This window comes from Fomitopsis serialis, assembly GCF_022376445.1.
Source record: "Fomitopsis serialis strain Sig1Antser10 chromosome Unknown B0H18scaffold_21, whole genome shotgun sequence".
In the NCBI taxonomy this organism is placed as follows: Eukaryota; Fungi; Basidiomycota; class Agaricomycetes; order Polyporales; family Fomitopsidaceae; genus Fomitopsis; species Fomitopsis serialis.
Window position 1 is genome coordinate 348,930 of NW_025954981.1, and position 23,327 is coordinate 372,256.

Here is a 23,327-nt window from a genome sequence, read left to right on the forward strand (position 1 = left end):
AACAAGCACGGGGTTCAAGCAAGGGGCGGCAGATCGGCAGATCGGGTACACAATGCCTAGGGGGGAGGGTGGGTGGTCGGTCCCCGGAGGGGCGGTATCGAAATTTCCTACAAAAGCGGTGAAAAAAGCGGCAACCCTCCCCTATGAGGCAGGTGAGGTCAGGTGCCGAGTCGGACCGAGGTCTGCCGAGGGTTCAGATCGCATCGCACTACACCGCTAGCGGCAATCGAGTCCGTGTTCGAGCCCGCTACGTTGCTCCTATCCATAGAGTGCGGGTACGCACACGTCTCGCGACTCAATGAATATATTTCACTCGCTAAACTCGACCGCATTCAATTGCATCCGACCGTTCAGAGTGAGGCTGGCCACAGTGCGACCGCGCCTACTATGGCTGAAACCAAGCCACACCGGCCCCACAGCACTAGTCTACAATAGGTAGTGAGCCACAAACCGCAGCACGGCGTTGAGACGTCGTGGCCACGGTGCGGGCCACGACGTCTCTGTACTCTGCATCAACTGTCGAGCTACTACTATGGCGAACTTGGATTCACTCGAGACCGCCTCATTGGACTCACATATCCGTGTCATTCGAGCTATTCAATTTACCTCGCAAGACCTCAGGCCTCTATTACCAACCACGCAGCAGAAAGTCCCGGGAACGACGATCAATGTATACGGCGCCTTCCTGCAGGACTATACAACCTCTGAAAACCCCGACTTCTGTGTATTCTCTTCATGGATACCTGCAATCGTCGGCGGAACGCAGCGCGAAGGACCTTCGGCGGGTACGTTCGAGGGCCATATGCAAGCTGCAGTACGTTTTCAGTGTCATCACACAAACATCAATAATTGAAAGGCATACAGGGCGGCAAGGAAACCATACGTGCAAGAGGGCGATGGGCTGTCCCAATGTGCAGTGGAGTGCCCTCACACTGGGTGCTCGGTTCTGTAGACTTCGGTCAACAGTCTGCTGTCATCTACGACAGTATGCCAGACTCAGATTCAGTCTCATGGGCTAAACCAGTGAGTAGGCTGAGGGCCTCGCTTGTGCACTGAAAGTGACTGACACCGTACCTGCAGCTACTGTTCACGGTCGTGAATAGAATACTTCAATACATCAACCGTGCGACGTTCCTGTCAGTCGACGACACTTGGAGCTTTCGTGTCATTTCCCCGCCGATGCGGCGCCAGCAATCGGACGGATGGTCTTGCGGAGTCTTCGTCCTATTAGCTCTGCACGACTTCGTTCATCAGGACTCTTCATACCAACAAGGGCAAGAGATCTTACTTATCTCGAAGCAGAGAGCTCTTGAGAGCCTCATGCAATTGCCGTATGTTGTCGCACCTATGAGACTGAGTGCTTCACTCACAATGTTGCTGATAGCATTCTCGAGCATCAGAACACTCACCGTCAACGCGGCCGAACTTCAGCAGCCGTCCTTTGTGGGTCTGAGTGGGAGGAACTCGAAGCAGGTAGTACCATCGTGGCGGATTTGTCCGCTACCAGGCGAGACTCTCCTTTCGGAAATGACTCCGACCGTTCCGCGTCGCTTCGGGTTGCTGGAGCTGCCAGTGATGGCGAGAGTATGCGTACTACCCCAGAGACTTCTGAAGTTGCCGAACCCATGGTCACACGTTCTCTGTCTCCTCGAGAGCTTGAAGATGCAGACACACTGTTCAAAACGGACAAGGGATATGTGGTTGCTGAGTCGTCGGCACCTGCTGATCCCAACTCAATACCAAGCCTGGAAAGTTCAAATGCAAGCACACCAGCTTCCGACGTACCACAGCTACCAGGAGAAGAAGAAACCGGTCCTGATGGTGTGTACTGGGAACATCCAGTACCTGGAAAGTCGAACAGTACGTGGACCCGCTACAAGCGGTGTACCCTCTGCAAGACTGCGGTCAATCTAGGACATGGCACCACACTTCACGCCTACAACGCGCATCTGAACAGCGCTTCATGTCGTGCTACTGCCGCGAAGCAGGAGAAGCAACACGCTCAACGCAGTCTGTTAGACATGTTTCAACGTCCGACCAAAACAAAGCAAGACGTTCCTACCGGGTCCGGGTCCACATCCGTTCAGCATACACCACAACCGAGCTTGAGGGCCACTGCGACATCCGGCGAATCGAGTCATGCTGCTCAGGCCAGGCCTGATGACTCGGAGTGCGAGATTGCGGCGATGTACAGAGAACGTACTATCTGTCCTGGGAGCCGTCTTCAGTGGCCGTCGCCTATCGAGAGGATGTATCCCTTTCACTTACATGCCTTCAATCACCTGCCATACATGCTGGAATACTGGGACCACCAGAACGGAACGGTCTACATCCGCAGTCGATCTTGCCACCGCGTCCCAAAAGCTTCCGGACAGCCATGCACGGAGTGCGCAAGCTTGAACGAAAGTTCAGTTGTTGCGAATATGCGCGAGCGCGCCAAGGAGGCCATTCCGACGAAACTGAACTGGCGGTATTACAACTTCGATCAGCTGGCAGATGCAATGGACCGGAAGAACGAGCAACAAAATGAGATGAAGCTGCAGGTATGTGACTTGATGATAGTACTTAGCTTCACTTCGATGTTGTCTGACCTCTCTTGTCTTTGTTAGAATCTGAATCTCGTACGTCAGTACGAGAGAACAACGGTCCGCTTGTCCGACTATGAACGTTTTAAGGCACTGATTGCCAGCGGGGACGTCGAGGGCACAGACCGCCTTGTCCGTGTCGCCATCAAGAACCATCGCAGCATCTCAGAGATATGCAACCGCATGATCCGTGCGACACTGGGACTGTACAACGTCAAGAGCTTCACACGGAAGCACTATGACCTCATGCGTCTGACTGGCGCTCTCGGTGGACCCAAGCTGCAGTTTGCAGTGGCCGATGCCCTTCAGCTCCCAGGAATCTCAACGACGCGTGCACACTCACTAGTGCTGCTCATTGAGGCATGCCTCGGCTTCCCCATCCTTGCCGAGTTCTTGCACAATCTCGGGGCTCTCGACAGTGCAGGTGTCTTGTGGGAAAGCAGTTCCAATGGGTCTCGTCAACGGCGACGTGGGTTCCAGATAATGGTCGACGAGCTTGCCCTCGAAGAGCGACCACGTTATGACAGTCGGCGTGATGCAGTCCTCGGAATGGCTCGTGAGACATCACATGAAGTCGATCTCAGTGTTCTCACCTTGGAGAACCTAGAAGCTGCAGCCGATGCGCTTGAAGACGGGTCTATGGCTGTTGCAAAGGAAGCGACTATGATGGGCCTTGCTGCATTTGGACACGATGACTACACTGTGTTCCCCATCATGATATCTGGGACGAACAAAACTGAGCGCGACGTCAAGCAAGCCGAATGGATTAAACTTGCCATTGATGCTTGGGAAAACGGGAAGCCCGCGCCGGACTCGAAGCAGACGTACGAGGAGCGCTACGGTGAACTCTGGTGTGTAGGTTCTGATGGTGACGCCACACGCCGCAGGGCTCTTCATCGTGTCTTGATGGCCGAGAGACTGTCTGCAAACACTATGAGCGCACTGTACCGGCTCCTCTCGCCCCTTCACCGTATGAACCTGCAATGCGGAAGTAAAGGGCGCACGATGACAATAGACTATAAACATAAGTTTAAGAGTGAGTGCTTCCCATCTCGTATCACTCAGTGATAGCTGAACTGACCGTCACCACGTCACCATGCTAGACTTTGCGACCCTTCTCCGTGGCGCTGCAGGTGTCCTCGTTGCAGACTACCATGTAACGCCAACACTACTCAGGCAGAAATTCACGGCTGTCCTGGGATACAAGGACTCGAAGCTTACCTCGCTCTTCGATCACAAAGATCACCAAAATGTTCCGGTCGCTGTTGCGTTGCTCCAATCGCTCAAGAGCCTTGCGAAAGCAGACAACTTTGCCAGAGAAGCTGAGAATCGTCCGCTCGTTTTGCTTGGGATGTTTGCGGGCTACCTTGTCGAACCATTCATAACACCAACCTTGTCATTGTCAGAACAATTGACGAAGCTCTCAGCAGCTGCGCACTTACTCTGCCTGCTCTATCGGCGTAACCGGACTGCGTTCTGCCCCGGGCAGTGGTACTATGATGTCCAGACTTTCATCAAGAATATATTCTGGACGACGGCCAGGATGAAGCTCCTTTGTCCTGGAGATCGCTACTACATAACTCAAGATGGCACCGATCGTCTCGAGGGGAACTTTGGGACATACCGGGACATGTACAGCTCACACAATGTCGATATTCTCCAGCTGTCACAGCGTGCTGCAACTGCGGCTGACATCTGCCAGATCTTCGCACAGCATCCGTCCTGGAACCGAGGACATCGCCGCCTACGTCTTGAAGGTGCCGAGGGTGTGGACCACACAAACCCGAAGTCATGGAAGGGCGATGTACGGGTGGAGCTAGTTAGCCTGCAAACCGTATGGAACACTGGTCTGCGGGAGGTTATGAAGTTGTTGAACCAAACAAAAATTGACCTAGGACAATTGCCGGATGATATTGATCTCCTCCGGCCGTTCGGGAAGGACTACGTTGGACTCAACGAAGATTTTGACTTGGATGCTCCAGCTCTCCATGCTGGAAACCTGGAACACCCTAGTGACGAACCGTCAGGACCCAAGCCACACGACCTCCCGCATGCAAATGAGGATACCTGTCGCGTCGAGCTTGATGACTTGCTCCCGGAAGTTGGTGACCGCGACCTAGACACAGCTCGCAAATGCGACAAGCAGTGGCTCAATGTCGACGGTGTTGATGTTCACAAGTCCGCGGCCGTCCGTTACTTCCTCGCCACCATTGATGGGCGCAAATCGTCAGACCGACTGGCTCGAGTGCAAGGTGTCAAGAAGATACGTACATTCTCGCGCGCACCACCACCTCCCGAAGATGACTCCGACTCCATCGTTGGTGATCGCTTTGTCATGGGCGAGTTTGTCGCTACCTTCATCCGTATCCGGAATACAGCTGCGCTGGCGATCCTCCGTGTCAGCGACCTGAAGATGGCTAATGGTACATCGGTGGAGTCTGTAGCGATGCGCGAGATCAGCAACCCGACGACAAACATTCACTTTGTAGGACAAGTGCTCACCTTGACTCAAGAGGACGCGAGTACTTGGATCTGGACGGGCGAGTTTGAATCCTTCAATGCCATCGATGGCGGCGATGCTGCAAACACGTCGGCGTCAAGAAAGTCGACCCTTATTGAGCTATCTGCTCAGGTCACTCAGGCGGTCAAGGCCACCTTAGCACCGCAACTATCCGATCCGACGTGCTTCGTTTGGAAATTCAAGTCTGGCTCACTTTCCTCGCTCACGGAATTAATGTGGGCTCGTGTCAAGGAGAACCAACACTTGATACCAGTGCGGACACCTACCCCAACTTTCCCATTGCGCGCATCCGGTGGCGGTGAGTATATCTTCACGAGCGAAGAAGGGACAGCGGCCCTAGAGATGGGGCCACAACAAGGATGTGCCAATTGCTTCTGCTGCGACGCAGAGGTCAGTCTGAAGAAGATGCGAGACCACATTGGTACGCACATACTCGCGAAGATGCTCTCACTACCGGATCCGAGCCCAAAGAAGCTCAAAATGCAGGTGAGCAATCATCGAAATCTCTACCATTGAAGTCTTGCTCAATGTGCCATTATGTGATTCATGAAGGTCGGCAAATCACCATGCGGCTTCTGCGGCCGGACAGGAACCTGCAAAATAGGTCTCCGAAAAACGAGGAATGCTCTTCGAGCCGAGTCAGACTGTCGCCTCTTCAGTCAGTTCAACATCGCCTCGGCAGCGGTCTCAACCAAATCGGGTCCAAGCACAAATCGCCCTGTGATATGCAAGATCTGTGAAGCGAACCGCCCGCCACAGCGGGGCAATAATATTGACGACGACATCGTATTCTGGTCATACAATATGCAGGAACACTTAGCAGCAAAGCACCCGGATGCTCCGATTTCTGCCAAAGACGACATCTCGGACTCCGTGTCACGCAATGAACGCATCTACTGTGGACTGGAAAAAGGTAAGCCCGACGCGAAAGAGAAAGGCGACTCGGAGGCGAAGGAGACGGCTGGGAAGGAGACGGCGGGGAAGGAGACGGCGGGGCAGTCCAGTGGGAAGGGGAAAGGGAAGAAACGAATTGCAGAGCCGGCAGACGTGAGGCCAAAGAAGAAGGGGAGGAAAGAGTAGTGTAGTCGTGTCCGCGGCCGCCGGCGAGCTCAGAGGTTTGCGGTTGCAGCTTTTTTGACGAATATATGCACTTTTTTCTGCGAAATGGGGGTAGGGGGGTGGTCTCGAGCTTTCGGCGACTTTTACAAATAAAAATTACCGGGGGTGGGGGGGTGGTGGGGCCTGGATGGCGGATTTCCTGAAAAACCTGGCATTGTGTACGAAAATTAAATACCTGCCGCCCCTTGGGTTCAAGGACTCAAGTTTTCAGGTATAATCCCGGCAGAAGCACATGGCAGCCGCTGCGAGTTGATGCCCAGCAACGTGGAGACGTGCGAAGGGGTGCGCAGACTGCACCTCATAGGTTTTCCTACTGCAGAGTTGAAGCGTTGTCTCTGGGCGCGAGGAAAACAATGTAGCTCACCAAAGCACATAGGACCAAGACGGTCCAGGACCATTTGTGACATGAGAGGGCGGAGACGATCCGCGGGGGGCGATGGCCAGGTCCGATCTCTTTTGATCCGCAGCCACCGATCAGTGGCTGCAAAATGACAGTCCGATAGCGGCGATCAAATCGACCTCGCGAAATGAACTGGCCATATTTAGCAGGCGCAGTCAACTCCTCCACCGCCGCGAGGCTCACATCGGCTCCTCGCACGCGGACTGCACGGTGACATGCGTGAATACGTCCGGGCACTGTGTCTCGAAGGCCACCAATATGGAACCGCTAAAATACCCTATATCAAATGACAAAGTACGTGGGTGTTTTGACCGTGGTACGGGGATAACGCTTGCCACACTCTGCAGTATCACGGCAGCTGAGTTTCTGTCGTTGAGGGCGAAGTTACACCGCGGGAACAACTGCTGAAACTTGGCTGGAACAAAAGCGGCATTGCTTCGGAGCCTAGCATGGTCGAGTCCGCCCTAAGAGCGCCTGTGCATCTCTGATCAGGACTTGGACATGCTCCCGGCGCGCCTGCAATTTGCATAGCCTCATTCGCTGGAACCCGTTGCACACCGTGAGTCGCGTTGCAATACGATGTCCATCATCAGGCGTGCGCGTGAGGACGCATCACTCTGGCATCAGCAACCAAGTCAGGGTTTCCTCTTCTGCTTCTCTTCGAATTCTGGCGCGTCTCGAACCGCCCACCTACACTTGGTTGTGAGAGACCAACTTCGCTCCCGGCCGATTGCCTCATATCTATTTCACGGTCCCGTCTCCAGCGTTCGGCGCACCTCTCCTTGCCACCATGACTGGAGTCAACATCCATCTCGACGGGAGCATTGGCTGCTTCTTCGCTGGTATTCTCTTCTCGGGCATGTATGTAGAACAGCGGAGTGATGAGGCTGACGTGGGTACTGAGACGATTGCGCGCGCAGATTGTACGGATGCACCTGTGCGCAGGTTCTGTATTACATCAAGGAATACCCAAGGGACTCGAAAGTACTGAAGCTTTTGGTACGTAACATACAATTGCCATGCAAACCTGATGTCTGATGATTTCTGATCTACAGGTCGCTTTTGTATGGTCGGTGGAGGCACACGTTACTGTTGTGAGCGGAACGCTGATTGCTTCGAATCGGACTGCAGGGCGCTGGATACGGCGACCACGATAGCGAATAGCCAGGTATGTCGTAGTAATATGGTTCCTATCTCGACGACGCTCACAAGGTGACAGGTTCTCTGGTACTACACGGTTTCCAACCACCAGAATCCAGTAGCACTTGAATACGCGCCCCGGTAAGTTTGCCTTTCTACGCCTGCTTCGTTTGCACATGTGCTAGAATACAGTATGCGTACAGGTCTTTCAGGGTAAGCGCACACTTATCGCACGAGGTTGCTCGCTGAACGTGTCTGCCTGCAGGCCCAATACAGTCTTTCGGTATGTTCTCATGTCAGATGCAGAAGGATCTCCGCTAAGACCTTGGCAGGCGATCTCTGTGTTCGTAGTACAATGGTGAGAGTCGTCGAGGCGGTCTTCGTCAGGATGCATCACTGATCGCGATACATCATCCCAGCCACTACTTGTCCACTATCTGGCGCAGTCAGTTACTTCTCTTCGCGAAGGGCACCTAGACATGTGCTCATGATCCCCTTCTCAGTGTTGACCGAAAAGTGGTATCGGCTCCCTATGTTGTCAATGGCTGTTTTAATATCTGTTATTTCTTTGGGTATGTCCTTGCTTCCCGAGACTGCGACTCGAACTGATCACCTTGTACCCAGCTTGTGGCCTTGGTCAGTTCCTGCTTTTCATCAACGCACCGCGCGTCGCTGAACGTCAACTAACTCATCGTCGCAGCCGATGTGTATATCACGTGCGTGTCGTGAATATTCCGATCGTATCTTGACTTACGCCTGTTACAGTACCTCAGATAATTTTGTCCCCATTGCCTTCGCCCGGGTCAAGGTCGGTGACCATGTTTTCTGACCCGCATCATGAAACCCTGAAACACGTCGCGCGCGGGCAGATTCCTGCCTATTTGCAAACCATCGCGGCTTGCATTACGGACGTCTTCATCACTGTCTCGTTGTGCTGGATATTGCGCGGCAAGCGGACGGGGCTTGCTCAGTGAGCGCTCCCACTTCGGCGCGTGTACGGGCTTCGCTTGCTTACTATCGGTGTCAGGTCGGAGAGCCGGATCTGGTGGTTGACGTTCTCAATGGTCAATCGAGGCGTCTTAACGGCGTAAGTTTGATGTTGTCGCTCATTCCGACGAGACGGATCGCTTACGATGAAACGACAGTGTACTACAGATCGTAGTACTTGTAACTGTGCGTAATGGTTCAATCTTGTTTAGCAATGTACCGCGTTTGACGGAGCGTCTTCTCTGCAGTATGCCGCCTTGGAGAACAGTAACGTTCTTCTATGGCTGGTCTTCCACTTCCCTGGCACGCAGAGTTAGTCGTTGTTTTGTCTCTGTCAGTTGTCTTGGTCCTGACGTCGAATGGCTCCCAAGTCTACACGAACTCGTTGCTCGCTGTCCTGAACGTCAGGCACTTCGTGCTTGAGAGCAAACGAACAAAGTTTCCATCTCTCAAGTCGGCTATACCGCTGTCAAAGGTCAAGCGCACTGCAGCCGCGTACGTCAGTTCACTCTATTAGCTCCACTTGTGCTGATCTCCGGCCAACATCCACCGTGGACACCTGACAGTCCTGAGTATGGGGGCGGTAGCGGCAGTTACAGCAGCCAGCAGCAGCAATCTGTTCTGCCCACGGTCATCACCATCTCAACTGACGTCGTCCGCGACGGCGAGGTGCAGATAGAGAGGAACGCCGCCGCCGGCTACGTAAAGTCGACGGCCTGGTGAGCATCTAGCGGAACGGGCTTCACGGTGCTAGCATAAACTCCTCGCCGGCGAGGTTCCTGGCCTCCGCCCCTTCGCTTGACGAAGTCCTCTAGACAGCATATGGGAAAGGGCAGGTTTACGAGAGGGGAGCTAGTAGATGACGGGACCGCGGGCGTTCCGTCCGCAAGGCGGCACCGGTGCCTGGAAATCAGCGATCCGACTGCGAGGCCCGAGATCTGTCACCTACCAAAAGTTGTACTGTTATCCCCACCCGGTTCCCACCAATCCCCACTGGGTAATTAAGATCGTCCCGAGTCCGTGTCATATGGGTAGCTGGTGTGGAGTGTGAACGAGCTGTGCATTTGTCTTTCCGAGTTCAATACATGTGGCGACACTACTAGGAGGCGGCCCTGTGCCAATCACTGCAAGAGAAAAGAAACACACAATGCTTGCCTCATGTCAGTCTAGGATGAAGATTGGGGCTGCAGAAAATTTGTGGGAAGCCGCCAAAGGGAAGGAAGCATCGTGTGGACATTGAGCTACAGCTTCTTGCGGCGAACAATCTTCGACGATTGGAACTCGAGCGGTCGCGGTAGCAATGATTCATGAGTTAGCCACACGGCGCGATGGCGATGCCTCTGTTCAACTTGAACGTTTGAACGCTAACACGTAGCATTCCTTTAGACAGCATCAGTCTGCGATATGAGCCAAGTTACTGCCAAGAACGCTGCGAGGAGGAGCAGTTACTCGGCCAGTGATCCCGACTGCTTACGGAGATTAACGCAGTGTGATCGATTATCATCGCACACAAAGGGTCTCGTAATTATCCCGATAGGCCGGATTGTCGCGTGTCGCGTTAGCCATATATGGTTCGCCGATCGTGGCGCAGTGAGTAGTGGCAAGCCGTCATTCTCCTCCGTTCCTGCACGTCTTCTCGCAAGTCTTCTCGCTCTCTAACTTCTAGGGCTGCTTTTATCGAAGACCTAACATACAGCTGCCTACGTGTATCAGACGTGGCTCGCAACCTATCCGCCTAACTTCTGTAATGCCCGCGTTGCCCACCCCGACCAGCCACGAGGCTCTGCGACCTGACATCAAACACGTTTACCAGCTGCGTCCTGGTGTCGATGCATCATATGAGGAAAAGCGGGAATGCAAGTACTATGCCCCTGGGGACTAAGGATGCCCGAGAAGAGTTCGATGGAATAACATGAGGCCTATCATAGCTTGCAGTCGACCCCAAAGCCAGCCCAAAGCCTTGCATTCAGGCCCATATCGGGGCACGAGCACCCGGCTGAATATGGGCCCTTCACGGTTCCGTCTCGTGGCCCAAGCCGCAGAACAGATCCGACAGCATGTCGCAAGCCGTCCAACAGATCCGACAGCACGTCGTGGAGCCCCAGTCTCTGACAGGATCGAGCTCTGCTGCCGCCCGTGGCTCGTTTGTGATCTTTCTCTGGATATGTTCTAGTCCTCACCTAGAGTCACATGCGAACAAGCCTCGGCACAATCCCAATATCTCCCATTCACTTCCGGACTTCCCTTCGACAAGATTGACCGCTCGGAACGGTTGATGGGCCCGCGCGGCAATGCCGCACTAGAGATGGATCTGTGGCATCTTAGGCAGACTTCTCAGAATTATGTGTGCAGATTCGGCTGCCTCGCTACAGCATAGCCTGCCGTCACACCCGCGGGGTAATCAACAGCGCGTTCGGCCACAGCGCGCAGAACATGCTGATCGACCTGGGCCCAAGCAAACTCCCGCGGGTGGTGTCCGAAGGACCTGACGGCAAGATCAAGATCATGATTCGTTTCGAATTCCTCGACCTATCTAGACATAGCAGCAAACGTGCAACTCCACGATATAAGGCTCGTTCAGGCCGGGACTCATGCCTTCAGTCCCGAATTGGCCCTGTCCGCCATGTCTCCGGACGTCCCCTTTCCTATTGCCCTGGTATGTTCGTAACGTCGCGTGTGACCCGTTGGTGCTGACTTTACCTTCAGTGCGGCATTGCTGCAGAACTGCCAAGCGGTAGCTGGAGCTCGACCAATTTAGATCACAAGTCGTTCTTCGAGTTCCTCTTGTCCGGTGGGGAGGCCTACGAGAAAGTCCCCATCGAACGTTTCAACGTCCACACGTGAGTTGAACTACACTGTCTTCCTTTGGCGTAATCCTCATTACCTCTGCAGGATTAAAGGGTCTGGAACCGGCCAAGTCGTCACGGACACCGGCGCCTTCCTCAAGGACATCGGTCTCTTCGACCATGTAGAATTCGGAATCACTAGCAAGGATGCGCGTTTGATGCCTCTAGGCACGCGCAAGTTGATCGAAACGACGTTCCTAGCACTCCTAGACTCCGGCATCGACTATAGAGGCCGGAACGTCGGATGCTACATGTCGGGAGTCGACCAAGATATGTTTTCTGTATCGGGCCATGTGAGTTCCCGTCTATCTCGAGGCGTCGATCAGTGCTGAGACGTGTGTTTGCCACTCAGGATGACGCCGAGGTTCGAGGCTCTTTTGCCTGGGGTCCAGCGATGGTAGCGAACCGTGTCTCGTATCATCTCGACCTTCGCGGGCCGTCCCTTGCGCTCGACACCGCGTGCAGTTCGACTCTGTATACTACGCACCTTGCGGTGCAAGCCCTGCGCAACGGCGAATGTGATGCAGCCGTTGTCGGAGGTGCGCAGATCAACCACAGGTTCTCCGAGTGGGTCCTCTACTCCCAAGGTGGAGTTCTGTCTCCGGACGGCAAGTGCAAGCCGTTCGATGCATCCGCGAACGGGTGAGTCGTCAGATACCTCACACTGCTCAATTACTGACTGTCGATACTCAGCTTCGGTCGTGGCGAAGGTGTAGTCTCTATTGTACTCAAGCCTCTTGACGCCGCCCTGCGCGACAATGACAAGATCTATGCTACTGTATGTACCCGCGAATGACTGAGCCATATAGTTTGCTGATTGCACCCTAGATCCTAGGCACTGGCGTCAATTCATCGGGCTCGCTCGCGCCCGTGAACGCCCCGGTGGCAGCCGCTCAACAAGATACGATGGTCCGTGCTTTCCGAATGGCGAATCGCTCGCCTAAGGAAGTCGACTTCATTGAATTGCACGCGACGGGCACTGCTATGGGCGACCCGACTGAAGCCAACTGGGTCGGCGCTCAGTTCAAGCGCGACGACGAGCTTGTGATAGGCTCTGTCAAGGGTAACGTTGGGTGCGTGCCTGCTCACACGGTTTTGGAGACTTGTGACTGATGATAGTGATAGACATCTCGAGATAACGGCGTTTCTCGCCTCGCTGAGCAAAGTGGCCTCTATCCTCGAGACGCGTCGAATTCCCCCAACTGTCAACTTCAAGAATCCGAATCAGAAGATTCGCTGGCAGGAGTATGGATTCCGAGTCCCCGTGGAGACAGAGCCCCTCAAGTCCCGGGCGCCGTCGGGGCGACCCCTGATTGCCATGACAAGCTCGGGCATTGGCGGTGCGAACGGTCACGCAGTCGTAGAGGGTGCTCCAGCACGCGCAGAGGTCCCTTCGTCTTTCTGGTGCGGAGAAGCGCCCGCTCTGCTGGTTGCTGCCGGTCTCTCTCCTCGTTCCGCTGCTGCGTTGGGCGATTCTTTGAAGGGGCTTAGTAGCGATGCAAGCCACCACGCCGTCTCGCGTGCGCTGGGACGTCGTGCTCGCTCCATGACCTGGCGTTCGTACGCAGTTGCTTCCAATGGACAGGTGTCGCGCTTCAGCGAACCACTCCTTGGACCGAAGACTACTGGATCTCTCGTCTTCGTCTTCTCCGGACAGGGTCCCCAGCACTGGAACAGTAAGTCCCCCCTCGTCTGCACAACTATTCATGCTGACATGCAGCGTAGTGGGACGTGACCTATACAAGACCTCCGCGGTCTTCCGCGATACGGTGAACGAGCTTGACCAAGTCTATCTCTCGGCGACCGGTCAGAGCCTCATCAACGATGTCGGACTCTTCGCAGACACTTCCATCAACAGCGACACGCTCGGTGCCATTTGGCCCATCGCTATCACTCTTCCCTCGCTCACTGTGCTCCAGCTAGCCCTGGTCGACACGCTCGCTGCTCTTGGGGTTCGACCAGACGCCTCGCTCGGCCACTCCGCTGGTGAGGTTGCCCTTCTTTACGCCAGTGGTGCGGGACCGAAGGCTCTCGCTCTCGAGCTCGCCATCGCCCGTGGCAAGGCCATGTCTCTGCTCGAGAAGGAGGACGGCACGATGGCTGCCCTGGCTTGTTCACCGGAGCAGGCGGAGCCGATCATCGCAGAAGTGCTCGCAGAGCTCGGTCCGGGTGTGCTCGAGATCGGGTGCTACAACTCTCCCGACGCAGTTACGCTTTCCGGTGCAACCGGTCATATCGACAAGGCGGTGGAGAAAGCTAAGAAAGCTGGCATGTTCGCCACGAGACTTCGCACGCGCATCCCGGTTCACTCAGGAATGATGGACCTTTGCGAGGAGGACTACAAGCGCCGCGTGGGAGAGATCTTTCCCAAGTACGAAGTGACGTTGCCTACTGTCGAGACGTACTCCACGTTGAACGGCCAGCAGTGGACCGACGTGTTCACCGCAGAGTACTTCTGGGACAACACGCGCGGACCTGTGCAGTTTACCAGCGCTATGGAGTCGCTTCTCCAAAAGCACACGAACGCAACGTTCGTCGAGTTGGGGCCACATCCCGTGCTTGTTAGCTATATCTCTGCGATGGCGGGCACGAACTCGCTTGTTACATGCCCGGTGCGTCGACCGAAGTCCTCGGAGGCTCCAGCGGGTGTCGAAGTCCAGACCTTCATGGATTCGTTGGGGAAGCTTGTGGTAGCAGGGCACCACGTCGACTTCGACGCCTTGTGCGGTATCGTCGACCTTCCTGGTAAGGACATTCCCACATTCCCGTTCGCTAGCAAGGAAGTTCCGTACTACGCATCGACGTTTGAGGTGGCGCGACAACACCAGCGGAGAAATGGTCCTCTGAACTACTCTCAGCTGCGCGTCAATACCAAGACGCACCCCGAGCTTGCAGAACATGTGATCAAGGACGAGCCCATCATGCCCGCCGCAGGCTACCTCGAAATGGTGAGTTTTCATGCGTCCTCTAGGGTTAGCTTCGCTGACAGGAGTCCAGGCGCTGGAATTTGGTGCGAAGAAGCTGTGGGACGTGGAGTTCATGTCGATCCTGTCGTTGTCGTCTGAGAAGCCAACGCCGGTGGACATTCGACAGGACGGCAATCGGTGGAGTGTGCACAGTGCAACAGCCACGGAGTTTACCAAGACTTGGCCGCCGAACGTACGCTGTGCTTCATATCACAGCTGTGATTTACTCACTCTTGACCCTAGTACAACCGTATTCACGCGAAAGGCTGTCTCGCGAAGAGCGATGACGACTACGAAACCTTGCCCCCTGTGAATATCGCGGAGATCCGCGAGCGCATGAAGCCGATCGAGATGAAAGGTGTGGCGTCCATTTCTTATGCAGTGAAAGACTTAATTTGCTCATACGGCCCTCTGAAGCATTCTACAACGGGTTCTCGTTCGCGCAATATGGTCCGACCTATCAACGGATCATTTCGAGCGGACGCGGGTACGACGAGCAAGGGCGAGAGGAGATACTCGTGGAGGTCCGCGGCGCTGAAAGCGACCTGGGAGAGTGAGTCTTGCATGCTGATGTCGAAAACACTCTACTCAACTTTCCGCATTAGCATTTCCAACTACATTCTTCACCCCGCCATCCTGGATTCAGCGCTCCACATCCTGGTTCACCCCGCCATCACGGGTAACAGGGACAAAGGCCGATACTACCTTCCTGCGAAAATCGGCACGCTCGCAGTCCATGATATTTTGCTGCAGAAACCGTTCCCCGCAAAGATCTTCACGCACGCGACGTTCGTCAAGTGGACGCCTGGTGAGTACAAATGCTCCAATCTCCATGGCATGATTTAATTCCTGCCCAGAATCGTTGGTGTACGACTTCACTGTCGTCACGGAGGCGGGCGAGCGGCTCTGCACCATCACTGACCTCGAAGTTGCTTTGCACGGCAAGACGGCAAAAGTGATCGAAGCCCGCTACGAGCTCGTGCTCCAACCGACGGAAATTCGGGTCAAGCGCGTCGACGCTGCTGCAGCCCAATCTCGGGGACGAACGAGTCCCGCCAGCGATGCATCGTCAGATTCAGGCTACGCCACGGTCGATGGAGAGAAAGGTGCTGCTGACCCCAACGTACGCATCGTCGAGTACGTCAGGGGCCGTGAGCTCGAGCTCCAGCGCTTCTTCGCTGAAGTAGACCCTCTCGCACCACTTTCCCTTTGGTTCGTTGCCACCAATGGCCTGGACGGAGATGCTTCGCTTGGCTTCAGTCGTTCGATCCGCAGGGAGTACCGCTCCTGGAATGTTCATGGCGCCGTCTTCGATGCTTCGTGGACTCTAGAAGAGAGGAAGGCCGCCGTTCATCAACTTGCAGCCGATCCGAATTGCGAGGACGAACTCTCCGTGGACACAGATGGCATCGTATCGGCCCCGCGGATCGTAGAATCTGCTCCGCCAGCAGACAAGACCACCTTCCAAACTGATGAGCCCTGGACGTACGAAGCAGGTGCTTTCAAGCAGATCTCCACCCCTCATGTACCCGAGGATCACGTACTCGTCAACGTTACCGGTGTCGCGCAGAAATATGGCGATGCGTGGGCTTTCGTCGGAAGAGTAGAAGGCAGGGAATCTCCTGTCGCCGGGTTGACATTTGGAGAGCTCTCGAATGTCACCGTCGTGCATGTTGGCAGCCTGGTGGACTTCACCCCTCTAGACGGTCTCGTTCCTCAATTCTTCGCTAACGCAGTTGCCGGTGCAGCTATCGGACCCGCAGCTTTCGCTGAACCCTCTCGTCTCGGGAAGTCGACAGTTGTCGTCACACATGCCGATTCAGCTTTGGGCAGCGAGCTCCTGGCCGTTTACGACCGCATAGGCGTGCAAGCAGCTGCGTTACCAGCCGCAGCGAGTCTTTCGGAAATACGGGCTGTCCTGTCTCAGCACCCGAAGTACGTTGTCTCCGGGTCGGATGGATCGCACGGGAACGTCCTTCTCGATGATCTTCTTCGCCATCCCCGGTACAAGATCTTTGCTTGGGATGACTCATACCATGGGCTGAGAACGCTTTTGGCTGATGACCCGTGGTCAGTAGGCGATATCCTACGGTCGGCCCTAAACAGGCAGCCCGACTTTTCGGAGCTTGTCCGCCAGCCACTCGACCTAGTCGAGGCGCTTCCGGAGGAGGTCCCAATCGCCACCGACCTGTTCAATGCAAAGAAGGCATACCTGCTCATCGGTGGAATCGGCAGTCTTGGCTTGCAAATCGCGCTTTGGATGTACGAGGTAAGGCGTACATGAAGTATGTCATGCAGGAACGTGGACTGACTTTCTTTGAAGCAAGGAGCACGGTGCATCGTTCTGACATCCCGTTCGGGACGTGAGTCGCTTACCCGAAAGGCTGAGTTCATATCCTTGCGACTGCTCTCGTACCTTGAGTCGCTCCCGGATCTCACGTTACTGGTGGAAGCCGTTGATGCGACGTCTCCGTTCGCCATGCGTGCTCTCCTGTCTAGCCTTGATCTACCTCTGGGCGGATGCATGATTTTGAGCGCTGCCATGGTTGACAGGACATTTGCGATGCAGACCCATGAATCATTCGAGGCGTCCGTGGAAGCCAAGATCGGCGTTTTCCATGTACTTGAAGACGTTCTCGATGGCAAGGAAGGCATGGAGAAGCTAGAATTCGTGGTCGCAACGTCGAGCGTATGCGGTTTGTTCGGGAATGCCGGTCAAACGAACTATGCATGGTGAGGCTGCATGATCATGTGGTTCTGGTTTTCGGCTAACCGAATTCGAAAGCGCCAATACAGGATTGACCGGTTTGACGAGCAAGTACTCGACCGCTTGCACAGTGGTTGCACCTTTCATCGTTGACACTGGGCTGCACGTCTCTATCTCCACGAGCGACATTGTGTACTGGACCCGCTTCAAGCATCTTCATAGCTGGGGCATGACAGGTTGGGGTACGTACTACATTATCCTCAAATTTTCCTCGCAACTGACGTCCATATCCTTACAGAACTCTGCGAATATATTGGCGATGCTATTAAGAAAGTACGCTCCGGATCTGGGAGACGTGCCTGGCAATACATCCCCGCTTTCGACTGGTCGACCGTGCAGAAGAACCTTGGCCGCTCCCCTCTCTACGACCATCTTGTCCCTACTTCCGAGGTTGACGCCGTTCAGGAGAACGGCGCAGACGCTTCTATTGCCTCGATCATCTGTCGTGTCCTCGATATCGCGCCGGGCGACCTGAACGCGGATGTGCCGTTGACGTCGTACGGGCTCGACTCTCTCAGCGCTGCGGCACTGTCGCATGCGCTTCGGGAGGTCGTAGCCGTGTCTCAAATTCAATTGCTTGCCGATGTTACCGTGGCAGTTCTGGAGAAACGGCGAGAGGAGGCACTGGCTAGCGGCTCTGGTGAAGATCTTACGAGTGGGCAGGAGCAGATGGGCCCTAAGGAGAAGGAGATGGTGGCCATGCTGGAGCGTTACGGCAAAGACTTGCCCGTGCGAGAACCCATCAACGGTGAGACGGACGGGAAGAAGGTGGTCCTCGTCACAGGATCGACTGGTAGCGTTGGAGCGCATCTGCTCGTACGCCTGCTGCGTAGCTCCCAGTGCGAGAAGGTCTACACCCTCGTGCGGAAGGGTGCATATGGCCAGACTGCGAAGGCTAGGCAGAAGACGGCACTCGAATCACGAGGTCTTGACATCGGTGTCGTCGAGATGGACACGTTGGCCGTGCTGGAGGGTGATCTTCTTGCTTACCAGCTCGGCGTGGGTGCAGAGATGTACTCGGAGCTCACGCAAACCGTCACACATGTGATCCACCTAGGTAATTATCCTGACATGCTTCTATGAAGATATGCTGACGAAGGCCCTGTGCAGCCTGGCCAATCGACTTTGGTACTCCCCTCGCTAACTTTGAGTCTGCCATTGCTGGACTGCGGAAGCTGCTCGACTTCTCAACTGCCGCCCGTGCGCAGTCTCGTATGCGACTGCTCTTTGCCAGCACAGCAGGCATCTTCCGAAGTGCGTATCATAGACATCGTATCTAATATGCTAATCCGTTAACATGTCATATGATCTAGGGTACATCTCCAAGGATCCCATCGCTGAAGACCTCGTCGACAACCCGTCCGTCGCCATCGGGTCGGGCTATAGCGAGTCGAAGTGGGTTGCAGAGCAGCTTCTGAAGAGGGCGGCTGAGCGGAACATCTGCAACCCGTCGATCGTACGCCTCGGTCAGCTCAGTGGTGGCGCAAATGGTGCATGGCGCACGACTGAATGGATACCCTCCATGATCTCCACGAGCCTTGCGCTTGGCTGTCTCCCCGATGGTTCTGGCGACGCAACGTGGATACCAGTTGACACCTCCGCTGCTGCCATGGTAGACTTCCTCGATACTCCTGCCCGCGTCCTGCATGTGCAGCACCCTCGTCCCGTCTCTTGGTCTGCCGCTATGCACCACTTCTCTTCCGCTCTCAACCTACCCATCGCACCATACACCGAGTGGTACTCGCGTCTGGAGTCGGGCCTCTCATTCACGTCGGATCCGGCCTCGACCCAATATCTTGAACGTGGTCTGCGTTTGCTCGAGTTCTTCCGTCTGCCGCTTCTCCTCGAGGACAGCAACCCCCGACCGGATGTCATGAACACGCTGGTACACGGTATGGATATCAAGAATGCTCTTGAGGCGTCCGTCACGCTGCAGGATCCGGAGTTGCCTGGGATTGATCGCGAGGACGTGGATCGCTGGATCGGGTACTGGCGTAGCATTGGATATCTGCCGGGCAACTGAGTCGCTTCATCGCCGTCGAATGTGTGTATATTATTATCCGTCGGCTGTTGTGTTAATAGACTGTACGACATGACATGACTAGTTCTGTGCTGCCGCTGTGTTCGTCGTATACTTGTAGTAGTGTCGTACGCAAATCGCTATCGATGAATGTTATTTGTTTGTTCATCAGTGCGATGCGTTTGCGTGGGTGACGTGAACATCGGTATGATAGCCCTGATCCTCTCGCGTCTTAAGGGACATTGCACGGTGCGATTCATAGAAATCTGGAGATGGCTGCGACCCGTGCGGTTCGCGCGTGTGCGGTTTCCCCTACGCTAGGTATGGTCCACAGTGGCACTCCACACTGCAGATCTAGTATGCACTGCTCCCGCTGACATTTGTCCACTGTTTCGAGAAATGCGTAAATACGGGCACGATGTCGTATAAGATAGTTCAAAACACCATCAGGGGTAAGTCTTGGGCGTCGTGAGAGTTGTGCGGTTTTGAAAGTGCCAGTGATACATAGTGTGGTCTCGGTGTGATGAAACTGCTAGAGTCCATCTCAAGGTGATGCGACACTGGCAGGTCTCGGGTATCCATCTATCTTGAAATATGAGGGTCACTCCTTGGGATAGCTCTCCGACGTGCTGTGTAGCCTATGTGACATAAATGGCCCCTGGCCGTCTGTGGAAGGCGCTCCATACCGACTGCCCCCTTTCCGATCAGTATTTTCAGGACAGGCAGACTGACGCATCGCAATGGTCCTCCCTTTTCTGCCTGTCAAGCTCAGCTTGAACATCAAGGTGAATCATAGGCACCACACGACGGTAACGCGACGGATCGCTGCCCCTCAAGCCGCTCATCATTCCTCGCATTCCTCGCACTCTTCGTCTACGACGAAGCCGCATTCGGTACATAAGCTTTGTGCCTACCCTTTTGGTGATTGCCGCTGACACCAAGTATTCTATCCCAGGAGCATGCGAAGAAGGCTGTCAAGGCCGCACCTGAGAGGAAGTCAGATGATACTCCGGTGCGTTACGAGCGGAGCTCTCGACACGTACATGCGGTAAGGTTGTTCGAGAGCCGTTGAACATTGTTTACAGGCGAAGAAGTCAAGCCATTCGCATGATGGCCACCACCACCATTCGTCGTCATCTAGCTCCAAGCCAGCCGCCAAGAAGACGTCAAGTCACAAACACTAGCCCACGTTATGAGGCGCAGCGTAGTCTGAGTTCAGGTTTATGTCGAACAGCTCACGTACATTCATGACAGTCAGTCTGATTGGTCAAACGAGAATCCATTGTACAACAGCTTACTATACTGTGCTATCATTCGAGTTGAACATGCAGGCTAACCTATACGAGAAGACTAGTCGTGCGCGATCTTGACCACCCTATGGAGTTGAACATCATGAGTATGGAAGTAAGCCAGAAAGCCGAGGACATCGGTGATGAGGACGTACAGCTTGCCATTGTTCTCACCTCTGAAGAGCATGTTGATTGCCATCGGAACTTCTTCAATGCCTTCGAGGATATGGTACTTGGATTTCAAGGCACCCTGGGCAACCTTCTCCGCGAGGTATGCTCTGGCGTCTGCAAAACGGTGCCCTTGGTCTATGCTGAGATTCATCACGGAAATATCAGTTCGTGCAATTGGTACAATATACACGATGACCGTAACGTACAGACTGAAACCTTCCACTCTAGCTCGGTGGAAGAAGACGTGCGAGAAGTTCTTGAAAGGCACTGCTTCGCTGGCTGAAGGGTGGTCAGGAAGGTGCAAGCTCGATCAGCCTGTGCTTGTAGACTTACTGTACGAAGAGATGGAACCTGATGCGAGGGTCATTCAGTGTGAGCAAACCGCGCCACAGTACTCGACAATAGGCATTAAGCCACTCACCGCACAAGACCACCCTTGCATGCATGTTCAGCCTCGTGAGCGCGAAGTCCAGAATCTCGCCTCCGACGTTGTCGAAGAACACGTCAATCTTGCCGAACTCGCGAACGAAATCCTCACGGAAGGTGGGACTCTTATAGTTTAGCGCCTTCACAACGCCGACATCCTCTTCGAGATACTTGCACTTCTCGGCAGAGCCGACGGTCCCGTATACCTTCGCCCCTTTGTCCTTCCCCAGCTGGCAGACAAGGGAACCAACGGCGCCTGCGGCACCCGAGACGACGAGGGTCTCGCCCGCTTTGATCTGGCCTATGTCAAAGAGGCCCTTCATGAGGCTTGCAGTGAGTACCAATGGGTAACTCGGACGCAATGGACTTACTATGTACGCAGTGATGCCTAAGTCGATTGGAGTGAGTCCCGGAGATGACTCAAATCGATGAGACGAAGCATACCTGGATGTCCCAAGGGACCAATGAAATCAAGTAGCTGTGATCGCTCTGAGAGACTGTCAATGAGCGGCGCGACAGCTGGTGAGCTGACGGCATCCAACTCAGTGGGGACTACGCACTCTATTTTGGTCAGCGTGCTTGCTTTCACTGTGTTATACTCGGTGACGCCTAATCAGGGCAACAGTACAGTCCCAATCAATGACCTTATCCCGGCCAGTATAGGTGCCGCATTTCACTCACCAACCGTTCCGCTGACGTGGTCGCCTACTGAGAAGCCGCTGTTCTCGCCAGCCTCGATTACCGTGGCAAGGCCGATGCCTCTCATAGTTTGACCGACTTGCACCGGAGCAGTATAGTTGAACTCGTTGTCCCCATCATTGATCCACAGCCGCATCGCAGGGTCAAGCGAGAGATAGTCAATCCTGACGACGACTTCATCTGCACCCGGCTTCAGGTCAAAAGGTACCTCTTCGGCACGGAAGGTCTTCACATCGATTAGACCCTTGGTTGGTTGAGCGTAGACAATGCGAGTGTAGGATTGCGGCGACACTGGCATCGTGTGACAGAAGCGATTCAAGTGGGTGAGTAATGCAGGTTGGAGGTCAAGGAATCACGCAGCGTTGATGTTCAGCCCACTGGCATATACACCCCTTTATATACACCCCAGCTGACCCACATCATTGACCTAGATAGAGCGCATGTATGACCACTCGAGATCATCAAGCTACCAGCCAGCCATACAGTGGCGCTGAGCTGTCACACACAACTGACGTCGGTTGGTCTACAGCCTGAGTATTCTCGCCGTCAACTCGCTGATAAAAATGATGCTAAAATGAGAAGATCTTGGTAAGTGAAGAACACGTAACACAACCAGTCAATGGCAACAGACACTCACTTTGTCTATTATACTGAGCTTGACGTCGACACTGACTGAGTAATGCAGGTCGGACTCGGAGTGGTGGTGGGGGCTCCTGATGAAGCATATTTGGTATTATTTATCATAGGTGGCTGCATGTCCAGACCACCGTGACGATTTTCCGACATCCCATAATCGCACTTCCATCGAAGTACTTAATACCTTAACTGCTGTATGTATGTGAAGGTGTGAGGACGTTACGGCGACGCGTTGTTCCTCATAGAAAACTGGTGATCGGGCCAGTGGATGGACAAAAACACGCTTGGCGGCACTTCTCAAGTTCGGACACCAAGAACATGCTACAGCCTGGAACAGAGAGCGAGTGACCGCGAGAGTAACTCGCTAGAGCTATGAAGGTGGTGTGGCGAAGATGGGCGAGACGCGCTACTTGAAGTTCATTGATCAACTTGAAGTGTGCCACAGACGCGACAGCTAGATCACGTGGGCGTTATAAGGCTGCTCGTGATGCCAGAAATTATCATCAGTTGTATGTACGTACAACCTTGGTACAACCAGAGCAGAGCATCTTCTTTCCTTGAAGATTTGGTTGGGCTTTGTGACAGCCCCAGGACAGCCCAAGAAAATTGAATATCTGCGCGAGTGAGCGCCACATTAAAGCGTCAATGTAAGTACGCACGACATCAACGAATTGAAACACCGCTAGTGATCCTCTGGAAGTTACTTGCCATATCATTTCACTCTGTGCCCCGAACTTGAGAACGTAAGTATCCAA

The 23,327-nt window shown here is 54.4% G+C and overlaps 6 protein-coding genes across 6 annotated transcripts; 5 read left to right on the plus strand and 1 right to left on the minus strand.

Annotated features, from left to right (window-relative positions):
- Positions 1-341: 341 nt before the first annotated feature.
- Positions 342-2,214, plus strand: B0H18DRAFT_223908 (uncharacterized protein). Its single transcript, XM_048037199.1, has 3 exons — positions 342-814; positions 865-1,023; positions 1,081-2,214. The coding sequence occupies exons 1-3, from the start codon at positions 533-535 to the stop codon at positions 1,912-1,914; spliced, it is 1,275 nt and encodes a 424-aa protein (XP_047895274.1). The 5' UTR covers positions 342-532; the 3' UTR covers positions 1,915-2,214.
- Positions 2,215-2,612: 398 nt separating this feature from the next.
- Positions 2,613-5,051, plus strand: B0H18DRAFT_1154743 (uncharacterized protein; the record flags this gene model as incomplete). The annotated part of the gene is made up of 3 exons (XM_048035757.1): positions 2,613-3,621; positions 3,689-4,788; positions 4,857-5,051. Coding segments are annotated over 3 exons (2,142 nt in total), but the record flags the coding sequence as incomplete, so codon positions are not given.
- Positions 5,032-6,654, plus strand: B0H18DRAFT_931426 (uncharacterized protein; the record flags this gene model as incomplete). The annotated part of the gene is made up of 3 exons (XM_048041728.1): positions 5,032-5,592; positions 5,659-6,538; positions 6,590-6,654. 2 exons carry the CDS (start codon positions 5,032-5,034, stop codon positions 6,184-6,186), a joined length of 1,089 nt encoding a protein of 362 aa, XP_047895276.1. The 3' UTR covers positions 6,187-6,538; positions 6,590-6,654.
- A 761-nt stretch (positions 6,655-7,415) lies between these two features.
- B0H18DRAFT_1117603 (uncharacterized protein) lies at positions 7,416-9,475 on the plus strand (the record flags this gene model as incomplete). Its single annotated transcript, XM_048033612.1, has 19 exons — positions 7,416-7,486; positions 7,546-7,624; positions 7,681-7,694; positions 7,757-7,793; positions 7,845-7,906; positions 7,969-7,978; positions 8,031-8,048; positions 8,098-8,123; positions 8,185-8,210; positions 8,269-8,337; positions 8,390-8,401; positions 8,466-8,481; positions 8,531-8,573; positions 8,635-8,735; positions 8,793-8,852; positions 8,911-8,938; positions 9,001-9,064; positions 9,124-9,247; positions 9,319-9,475. The coding sequence occupies 19 exons, from the start codon at positions 7,416-7,418 to the stop codon at positions 9,473-9,475; spliced, it is 1,017 nt and encodes a 338-aa protein (XP_047895277.1).
- Positions 9,476-11,375: 1,900 nt separating this feature from the next.
- Positions 11,376-19,354, plus strand: B0H18DRAFT_1117604 (ketoacyl-synt-domain-containing protein; the record flags this gene model as incomplete). The annotated part of the gene is made up of 18 exons (XM_048033613.1): positions 11,376-11,408; positions 11,459-11,592; positions 11,645-11,891; positions 11,951-12,240; positions 12,292-12,376; positions 12,427-12,671; positions 12,724-13,274; positions 13,324-14,546; positions 14,596-14,757; positions 14,808-14,922; positions 14,982-15,117; positions 15,170-15,372; positions 15,422-16,833; positions 16,888-17,297; positions 17,350-17,513; positions 17,570-18,388; positions 18,442-18,585; positions 18,645-19,354. The coding sequence occupies 18 exons, from the start codon at positions 11,376-11,378 to the stop codon at positions 19,352-19,354; spliced, it is 7,083 nt and encodes a 2,360-aa protein (XP_047895278.1).
- A 1,249-nt stretch (positions 19,355-20,603) lies between these two features.
- B0H18DRAFT_998608 (uncharacterized protein) lies at positions 20,604-22,666 on the minus strand. The gene is made up of 10 exons (XM_048045503.1): positions 22,574-22,666; positions 21,919-22,505; positions 21,798-21,846; positions 21,682-21,734; positions 21,609-21,625; positions 21,233-21,554; positions 21,145-21,162; positions 21,018-21,090; positions 20,796-20,951; positions 20,604-20,726 (listed from the first exon to the last, which is right to left on the minus strand). Exons 2-10 carry the CDS (start codon positions 22,232-22,234, stop codon positions 20,702-20,704), a joined length of 1,029 nt encoding a protein of 342 aa, XP_047895279.1. The 5' UTR covers positions 22,235-22,505; positions 22,574-22,666; the 3' UTR covers positions 20,604-20,701.
- Between the last annotated feature and the right edge of the window lie 661 nt (positions 22,667-23,327).

Coding starts and splice junctions, on each gene's coding strand:
- B0H18DRAFT_223908 (XM_048037199.1), top strand. CDS start 533: ATGGCGAACTTGGATTCACTCGAGACCGCCTCATTGGACTCACATATC. Junction 815..864: donor AGGGCCATATGCAAGCTGCA/GTACGTTTTCAG, acceptor AAAGGCATACAG/GGCGGCAAGGAAACCATACG. Junction 1,024..1,080: donor CAGTCTCATGGGCTAAACCA/GTGAGTAGGCTG, acceptor CCGTACCTGCAG/CTACTGTTCACGGTCGTGAA.
- B0H18DRAFT_998608 (XM_048045503.1), bottom strand. CDS start 22,234: ATGCCAGTGTCGCCGCAATCCTACACTCGCATTGTCTACGCTCAACCA. Junction 20,952..21,017: donor AGAGTGGAAGGTTTCAGTCT/GTACGTTACGGT, acceptor GATGAATCTCAG/CATAGACCAAGGGCACCGTT. Junction 20,727..20,795: donor GGTGAGAACAATGGCAAGCT/GTACGTCCTCAT, acceptor TCAACTCCATAG/GGTGGTCAAGATCGCGCACG.